This window comes from Taudactylus pleione, unplaced genomic scaffold, assembly GCF_031769625.1.
Source record: "Taudactylus pleione unplaced genomic scaffold, aTauple2 ptg000345l, whole genome shotgun sequence".
Taxonomy (NCBI): domain Eukaryota; kingdom Metazoa; phylum Chordata; class Amphibia; order Anura; family Myobatrachidae; genus Taudactylus; species Taudactylus pleione.
The window spans coordinates 401,090-411,179 of NW_028284746.1; the positions used below are offsets into that span (position 1 = coordinate 401,090).

At 41.9% G+C, this 10,090-nt stretch overlaps 1 protein-coding gene across 1 annotated transcript; it reads left to right on the forward strand.

The window, feature by feature from the left end:
• The first annotated feature begins 552 nt into the window (after positions 1-552).
• LOC148508766 (G2/mitotic-specific cyclin-B1-like) lies at positions 553-9,611 on the forward strand. The gene is made up of 9 exons (XM_088444021.1): positions 553-636; positions 1,975-2,106; positions 2,433-2,516; positions 3,811-3,984; positions 6,127-6,285; positions 6,998-7,234; positions 8,139-8,279; positions 8,390-8,500; positions 9,410-9,611. The coding sequence occupies exons 1-9, from the start codon at positions 616-618 to the stop codon at positions 9,509-9,511; spliced, it is 1,161 nt and encodes a 386-aa protein (XP_088300147.1). The 5' UTR covers positions 553-615; the 3' UTR covers positions 9,512-9,611.
• The last annotated feature ends 479 nt before the right edge of the window (positions 9,612-10,090 follow it).

Consider the following 10,090-nt stretch of genomic DNA (forward strand, 5'->3'; position numbering starts at 1 on the left):
TGTTTGTTTAAATGTAATTGTGTCTTTTCATGTATTTTATCCCTGTTGTGCATGTAAACATCAGTCCCGCAGCGCTGTGCATGCAGTTAATGCTGGGGCAGGCCTGGTTGTCTCTCCCCAACCTCCGGGAGCTCCAGCAGCTTCAAGCGGATAGGCTGTAACTTCTCCCTCTGAGTCTAGCACGTCCCCCGGTGACAGCTGTCACACACACACACGTCCAGATTGAGATGCGCACTAAAAGCTCCGCTGAGGAAAGGGGCGCTGCAGGGAGTTGGGACTTTCCGGCGTTCCGGTTCTTACCCAATCCCAGGTGTGAGCGCATGTGCTGCAGGACAGCAGTGACCTTTAGCATAATAAACGTCAAAATACAAATTCAAAACAATGGGCAGCAATGCACTGAGTGCAGGATAACAGCCAGTTATCAGACCCAGCCAGCGCTGCCCGGAGAGAGACTCACGAGTCATTAACGGCTAATTGCATCATTAGAACCTGCAGAGTAGAGATGCGGCTGGCAGCCAATCGACGTGCAGGCTGGGGCATTTATACCTGAGAGCAGGAGCCTGCGGCACATACTGTGACAGGCGGTGTGTGTGGGGTATAGAGTTAGCAGCAGCCATGGCAGCGGTGATGACCAGGGTAAGTTGTATAGTTGGGGTTGGCCTAACAATAGGCTGTATAACTGGAGAGTGTAATCACACTACTTACTGATCCCAGTACAACCTGGCTATCTTTTTCTTTTACGATGCTAAATGACTGTTCTTTGGGTAACAGTTATCTGATACGGTTTCTTTAATACTTCATCAGAAAGATTTGTTGAAAGAGTTAAACTGGTCCATGGGGTGTATTTATCAAAGCTGGAAGAGGAAAAAATTGTAAAATAAATTACCAACCGCTCAGCTCCTAATTCAGTGGGTTTTTTTTTTTGTTTTTTTAAACACTGCAAAATGTAAATTGAAAGCTGATTGGTTAGTACTTTCTCTCCCAGCTTTGATAAATACTCCTCTACGGGGGTCTATGTATTAATAGTTGTGGTACTGCTGAGACTTATTAACTGTCCAGCTTGCTGGGGATATTTTCATTTTTAATAAAAATATCCTGGCTATGTACTAGGAGCTTGCAGGGACAGTGCATGTGGTTTCTGCTGTCCCTGTGTTATATCTCCAGGCAGCATTTAGGAGAAGTCTTTCCCAGAAGTGAGTTCTCCAGGGGATGTTGTGCATCTATCATCTTAATACATAGGCCCCTATGTGAGACTACTGGCATTACTTATTCAATGGGAAACTTGTGATCCTAAAGCTGGCCACACATCTAAAGATTCTGACAAACCAGCCAACTAGTTGATTGCTTGGAATGAAAATCTGGTAACGTATGGGAGTAAATGATCAGCAATTTGCTCCTAAATGCCGGAAAACAGATGAAAATGGTCGTTCAGACAAGTTTGTTAAATGTTTGATCTAAACAATTTGTTCAAACAGTTTTTGTACATTTTCCGGCGTTTGGGAGCAAATTGCTTATTGGTTGGAATGGAATGAAAGCAAATGACAATCAACTGGTTGGATGTAAGTTGGTCTAGTGTGTGGCCAGCTTAACTCTAGAGGAGACCTCAATCTAAATTCTGATGTCTTTGATACCCTATATTGTCTGTTTGGTAAATTAGGGTATTGCCCATAGCATATTGTCTTAATTGATCAGGGCCTGTTCTGTAATAAATGGGAGACTTATTTTAACCAGTAAATTGCCAGTCTGAGTTTGCCTCCATCCTGTACAATTAGATGTGAACTGAAGGCTTTTTTTGTTTGTTTTTCTCACACCTGACACAATTACATGTAGAAAACTCTGGTCTGCATGAAAAACTTGATTACAGATGTTGGTAAAGTGCTAATCACAATTCCAGTTTTAGTGGGATGTGTGGGTTGTTTTTTTTTTTTTTACCTTCATGCCATTCCTAAACAGTGACTTTCTTGCTCTATTCAGAGTATGCGGCTCAATGCAGACAACAAATTGGAGGCTGGGAAGAAGGCAGCTATAACCAGACCACGCCAACGACATGCACTGGGTGATATTGGGAACTGTATAGTAGGAAGAAGCAAAGTGGCTGTGAAAAAAGTAAGGAAAATGATTGAAGTACTGAGGACTGTTCCAAATCCTGGGATCAAGCTAAAAATTTGTATTTGTGGCTTTGCTTAAATTCTATAACCGAAGACTGATCAGGTCAGAACTGTGCAGCATTTTCAGTGCCCAGGAGGCATGAGCCTCAATTTAAATATGAAAACTGGTCCTTTAGACACTTGTCAGAATCCTAAAACTTGAATCTGGTGCATACCAAATCCCCTAATTAAAATTGCCAAAAACTATTTCAACTCTATGCAGTGTTCTGTTCTTGGACTTCTCATTCACTTTGGAATAGCTTCTAACTGATTGCCTACTTACAGGAAGCCAAAGTTGTAAAACCCAATGTTGTGGAAAAAGCTGTAAAACAAGCATCTGACCTTGATGTTCCAGAGGAGGAAGAAAAGGTGAGATCTGTAATGTCAGTCTATTATATCATGTTCACAAAACATGACTAGTGGCCAGTATGAGTGTGCCAGAAGTATTACGATAGGCTTGCCTGAAGTGTCCATTATGTTCATCACACTAGTTTACTTTAACAGTTCATTTGTATAACTTAACCACTACCAAGAAGTGTGTCAGCAGTGGCATTAAGGATTGGCACAAAAGCACAATCCTCTGCCAGAAGTTGTGGCCTTCATTAGGGGAAGGTGGGGCCTATAATGAGGCACTTGTCTTGGACTGCAGCAAGAAAATGTGTCCTTCCACAAACCTGAGTTAGTGTAGTTAATTGAAATAACCACTACTGGCAAACTAGAAGCTTAAGTGTACAAATGCTGACTTGTGAGGGATAAGGAGGCCAATTAGATGCTGCTTTAGGCTCTGAAGAGATGATTGTTTAGGAATGGGGAAGAGAACAATACAGGCCTGTAGCCATAACTGCTTTGGTGTAAACCTGCTAATTGCAATGTAAGCTTGCTGGACCAGCACTCTAATGGCTTTCTTGTGCCGGATGCTCCACTTTATAATGGGTAAGCACCTGTTGTCTTTCATGGCTCTCTAGGAGTGGAGTCTAAAGTTGCATACACACTGGATGATTTTCCTGAACTATATTATCGTTCACCGATAAATTGTAAATTTTTATGCAGTGTGCGAATGACCAATGAGCGTTCCCGCATTAATATCTTTCATCGTCCATGCATGCAGGCCAACTTGGACAATATCGTTAACTTTGCTTGTTCAGAGATGTGGCAGGATGACTCGCTGAAAGATATATTTTGGCCCGTGCACACTGTCAGATCAGACAGCTAGCAGACATCGTCTGATCAACCAGCATGTGTTATTGAACATCCAGCACATGCTCCATTCCCCCAACTACTTTAACGACCCTTGATCAACAATCGAGGGTTCCTATAGTAACCTGGTCTATTATCGACCAGGTTGGTCTGCATGCATGGGTGATGGTCAATATCGACCATCTGTGCCCGCATCGTTTGAGGGGGCAAAAAAAGTATTTAAATTGACCAAGAAATATGACCGTGTGTGTACCATTTGAAAGATCTTTCAAGTCATTGGTGGTACAGATTGTACCGTGTATGCAGCTTTAAAGTAAGCCTAATTATTGTGGATCAGTCTGATGTACTAATCAAAAATGGTTTAAAAAAAAAAAGTCTAATGGGAACTTGTTCTGCTGTAGTACACAACTACCTGTTGCACAGTCTAACTATGAATATACCTTACACTGTACTTTGGTTTTATTAGCCACTCTCTCAAAGTCCCATGGATACATCCAGTGCCTCACCAATGGAAGACCAGGACGATGCCTCTTCGGGTGCACTGCTTCATGTGAAGGATGTGGATGAAGATGATGCAGACAACCCCATGCTATGCAGTGACTATGTGAAGGATATCTACTGCTACCTGAGAGAACTTGAGGTGGGTGCTGCATAACTGTTACTCCATTATCTGCTAAATATTCAAGATTGAATGTAGTTAAATGAAGAGAAACTACCACATGCAACAGTTACATTGTGTGAAGAACTGTGACTCACATCCCAGGTACACAAACTAATACCTCTTTTCCACCAAAAACCCAGGTCCGACCTGGGTTTTTGGACATGGTTCCAACCCTGGTCAGACCCATTTACACTGCACCTTTGATCTGGGTTACTCCCAGGTCAGCCCTGTTCACACTGAACTCAGGTCTGCCCTGCTAAACCTGTGAGGTCAGAAAAAGTGGGAGGTGAATGCTCCAACCACCAATTCACTCATTTTAGGTATTATCCAGATCAGATAACCTGGGTTGCACCGTTTACACTGCACCATTACCTGGGTCCAACCCTGGTAGCTACCTGGGTTGGATTGCAGGGTCACTTGACCCAGGTTATTTTTCAGGGACCCTTTTACACTGAGCTGCGACCCGGTTAGACCCAGCAAAAACCCAGGTTTTTGCTCTGGTGTATAAGGGGTATAAGGGGTATAAGGTATATTAAACATGTATAGGATGGTTTGTGGGCATAGTGCTGCAATGGAGTCCTAGTGGCCCTGCTACACTATACAGAGCAGAAACTCCTGGCATTATAAAGCAGGATTCATTATGTAGTTTAGTGCAAATTGCATCATCAAGCCACCTGGACAGGCCACCTAACCTGGGAAGTGGATGGGTGTAGGAAGCAGAGTGCAAACTGTGGGAGACTTCGCTACTATTCCTGTGCTCCAGGAAAGCCACCCAAGATTCCAAAGTCTCCTGGATGTTCTGGGAGTAGGTATCATAAGTACTGTAGATATCTATACTGTCCATGGATGTGAGTTTTGTAGGTCCCTGTTTTAAGATCCTAAAACTAAATCATATCAGTGACCATGTTGAGCAGTCCCTGTAGACAAGCTTTCCAACTCCATTCCTCAGGTTCTCTCAGGTAGAACAATTGAAATAATTAGCACCACCTATGTGATATTAAATGTTGGTAAGTAAACATATATGTAAACAATCTCTAGAAAACATGCAGTGTTGGAGGTCCCTGGGGACTGGAGTAGGGAAATGCTGGTGTAAACCACCTACAGCAGCCATTAGTGTACCGGTCATGGGTAGTCTGCATCTAATTGTTGCATTTTGCAATTGAAGGTTAATTTGGTATAAAAACCATATAGACATGCAAGTGTCCATTCAACATACAAAGTTGTCATAGTAGCGCAGAATACAAAGTACAAAAAATACCTTATACCAATACACTTTATTCGCATTCTAATGTAGCCTAATATAGCTGTGAGTAACTGCAGTAGCATCCTATATAACTAAATTGTCCTAAAATTGGGTGAGACTGCTTTATGCACCTGAAGTTGGAAGGTATGCACTAACATCCTATTGTCTAATAGGACTGGTGCTATCTCAGGATGCTTCCTAGGTGTCTGCCAGAATCAGGGTGTCTCTTAACTAGTCAGTAGCTGGTGATGACTTACACTCCTCCTGGGAGTTCAGCTCTTATAATGGGAGTGGCACTTATACAAATCACAGCTAATGGAGCATACACACTGTCAGATTAACAATTTGAACTATTTTTGACCATTAAAATGAATGGAATCATCCAAGTCTGACTGCAAGCACATCAGATGTCAGATATCTGACCATCTGGAACGCGCATCGTTGAAATCTGACAGATACGTCAGATATGAACTATTTTTTTTTTAAATCGTTATCGTTCAGATCTGAAGAAAAATCTGACTGTATGCACCATAACACTTACCTGGAGCAGAAGCTACACGTGGAGAAAAAAAGTGCTCCTTGTCAGTAGATGGTATCCTGTAGAGACATTAAACACTGGGTGAGATCTTGTCAGTGTTCCAGGCCCCCTTTCCCAGTCTGTTACACTGTTCACTGAATACTATTACTGGACCTTGGTATACAGTGCAAAATTTTGCAAGGTAAATGTAGTGGTCTGTAAAAATATGTAAAGGGCAGTGTGCAGGTGGGAGCTGATGTGTGATTAAGGGGTGGGAGGGAAGGTAAATGTCTTGTGTGACCATTAAAGCCTCTTCGATTCTGGTTTCTGAAGAGTAAAGAAAGTAATTATCTCTTTATAGGCTGAGCAGGCAATCAAACCACACCCCCTCCAAGGACAGGAAGTCAATGGCAACATGAGGGCTATCCTTGTTGACTGGCTGGTACAGGTCCACATGAGGTTTAAACTGTTGCATGAGACACTGTTCATGACTGTATCTATTCTGGATCGTTTTTTACAGGTAAGCACTGAATTGATTTAAAAAGTACCTGATACTGATAATATAGTTCATCTGCTGAGGTAGACTAGACTGCCAGATGTGTCTAGTTGGAGTAATTGTGGCAACTTCATATAACACATTCCTCTTAAGAGCACACTGAAGTGCTCACAGCTTGTATAATGTTGGCCGCATTGTACATGAGCATATGGAGTACAGAATAGCACTGCCAGTGAACTTAACTGGTGACTTGAGTTGGCATGTGGTTTCAGAGAAGTAGGTGAAGATTTATCTTTCAGTGGTTTGTACAAGAACTGTCACTATTTCATCCTTTAAGCCAGGGTTTCCCTTTGCCAGTCCTCAGGTCTTAGTTGGTGTATTACTGGCTGACTCACTGTAAAAGATGCAGGTGGAGCTGATGACTTTGCTTGAGATATTAAGGAGATCTGTAAAACATGTACTGTTAGGGGGCCCTGAGGACTGGAGTTGGGAAGACACTGCCTTAAACACTTTTGTAAAGTTGTATGTACAATCCCAAGGGGAAGCTTACCATATGGAAGAGCTCCTCGCATGGTATATAGTACTCCCTCTGGTTTCTCTATCTTCTGGTTCAGGAGAGTTTTTGAAGTCAAACTTGGCATAAGCTGTTATCAAACTTTACAGTGTAGTTTACAGTATTTTGCTGTAAATTCCCCCTTAATGGAAGACTTAACTCTTTCCATTGATCATTCTACAGGTTAATCATGTTCCCAAAAAGCTGTTGCAGTTGGCTGGTGTCACTGCCATGTTCCTGGCATGCAAATATGAAGAGATCTATTGTCCTGCAATTGGGGACTTTGCATATGTCACTGACCACACTTACACCAATGCTCAGATCAGAAATATGGAAATGCAAATTCTGCGGGTACTGAAATTTGACATTGGACGGCCTTTGCCCCTGCATTTCTTGCGGAGAGCATCAAAGATTGGGGAGGTAAGCACATTTATTGGATCTCATGCATCCTATAACAAGACTTCCAGTATCTTGCATAGCATGCCTCATACTGGTAAAGGTATCTTCTTATGCCTCATTGTTCTGTGACCTAGCTGCCAGATTTCTCTGCAGTGACAACTTTCCCATTAGCCTACATACTGGCATTGGACACAAACTTTTGGTAACTAGTATACTCCATGGTATTTAGCCAACAGAAATGGAACTACCACCTGAAATGTAAGGTTTGATTCAAAGTTCTAAATAGTAGACTTCAGTGTACTGGGGCATTTAATTTTCAAACAATCCATGATATATGGTTATGGTATCTTACTCATTACAATAACTCAAAGTTGGTCCCAGCTACAATTAAATATACAGTACATTTGCTCCAATGTGTAAATTGCCATTAATCCATACTTTAGAGTGACCATTGTCTATTCTGGGTTCTAGATGGGTGTAAACTTGTGGTCTACTTAATAGCCTTGTCCCCTCCAAATACTAACTTCATGGCAGAGCATCAAAGCACTTGCTTAAATTGACTATTATAGCAGCTACAAAGAGGTCCCCTGAGTTCATACAGCACCACCATTTAAGCAATGTTTTACAGTGTCAGAACTCCTTGCCCTATATGAGTTTATACATTAGGGAATGTAACACTAAACACTAGTGTTAGCCTTGGTATTTGATTAACTATCAAAATCTTTGTTTGGGTGGAGAACATGCAAACATAACAGCCTTGTGTGGGACTTGAACTCATGACCTCAGTGGTGTGAGGCAGTACTGTTGCTACTCTGGTGTATCCTGAGGACTGACTAGAGATGACTTGCTGCCATCAATTACTGGAGGTGTAATAAACAAGCATTTGCAATCTTTGAGCAGTCATGAATGCATTTGGTTTTTGCAGGTTGAGGTATCTTTGCACACCTTATCTAAATATCTGATGGAACTGGCTATGCTGGATTATGACATGGTGCACTTGCCTCCCTCACAAGTGGCCGCAGCGGCTTTCTGCCTGTCCCAGAAGCTTTTGGATGGTGGTGAATGGGTGAGTTGTGTCCTTGACCTGGTCTAACATACACATTTGGGGACAAGAATGACACATCCGGAGATCTTCTTTGAGTCCTATTACTGAAGCCTGTGTACCTATTTTTCTAGACTGCAACTCTGCAATACTACATGGCTTACAGTGAAGGTGATCTTGTCCCAGTCATGCAGCACTTGGCAAAGAATGTCCTGAAAGTAAATGGAGGTCTTACAAAGTTCATGGTAAGATGACTGATTCAAGCTACACTATATAGGCTGTCTCCTCAAGTTCAATGGTCTCCAATAATTACTAACATAATTTGCATCAATGTTTTACAGCACGATCATCCAATTCATGAGATTTGATCATTCTGAGCAAGTTTATATCTAGCTATATTCTAGTAGAACAGATGGCATAATCTCCTCTACCTACTCTCCCACATAGAAGCCACTACATGAAACAGATACCAGATGCTGCCTCAAACTTTTTATATTTAAGTTTTCTTTATGGGCCCTCTTGGGGGAGGGGGGAATTCAATTAGGTGCAAGTTTGGTCCCACAAGGTGCAATCGCTACTAATTCGCCTTGCAAATTAAATTTGCACATCTCCAAACTCGCACTTTCATAGTAAATTCACCTGTTTTTGTTTTCACCTCCCACCCCCAGCATACAGTACTTTTCCTTAATGCTGCTAAGTCTTCTACATGATTCTGCTGAAAAAAAAAATTCACTTTTGGATCCAGGATTGGTCTCCACTTTTTTTTTTTTTTTTTTTTCTTGCTATTTTTGCTGCTCACTGCAAGTAGTTCACATTTCTAACTGAATTGTGCATATTGCGGGTCTGCACTGGAAGGAAAGGTGGTTTTGTTTTTTTGTTTTTTTTCCCTATAGCACCTTGGTGAGAGGTCTGACAGGTGATGCTGGTTATACTGTATGAGTATTAACAACACTGGGTATCTGGACAGATGTACTTGGACAGTCTGATTCTATCAAATGTTTTTTTTTTTTGTTTTTTTTTTTTGTTTTTTTTCTCCAATTGGCAGCCACTATAACAGGGTCTTTATGACACATAACTAATGTTAAAACACTAATGTAAAGCTACAATCCATGGTGGCATACTACATCCTTATTTAGCCTGTCTCCCTCTTCCAGTCTGTGCGGGACAAATATGCCAGAAGTCAGCAGATGCGGATCAGCTGTCTGCCGCAGCTCAGCTCGGACCTCTTGGTGACCTTTGCTAATGGGGTATCCTGAAGACTTTCCTAACTAAACTGTATCTTGCCCTAAAATGCTCTTGGTGTATTTTTAATGTGTTTTAACATTTTATGACTTTTTAATAAATTTACTACTGCAATGTGTGGTCTGTAGCTTTATTTATAGACAATACTTTGTGCATGACCCAGAGGGGAGAACAGGACATGGGTTTCATAAGAAACTAGCATGCTTCTGTGAGGAACCTCTACATCAGTCCAAGAGATTTCCTCATGCTGAGGTCTTCAATATATATTGTAAGTTGACAGGTACCCCTCCCTCTAAGTGCAGTAATGCAAGGCTTAACATGCAGCTGGTGAAGTGGCCTAGATATACTAGGTTATTGAATTGGTAATGCCAATGCACTGTGCCTAGCCCGAACAATATGATCTTGTCAGGGGTCTTGCAGGGCTGCCTATTAAATGGATGATTCTAACAGGAAAACTCTGCTGCCCAGTGGTACTACAGAGGGTAATTGCTGCTCCTAAATCTCCTCTCCCCTGCACCCTTTACTGATGGGACAGACATGGAGGGTCATGTATGTGGTGACATTCAACTGGCTGCATTGCATGTGATGCAGCT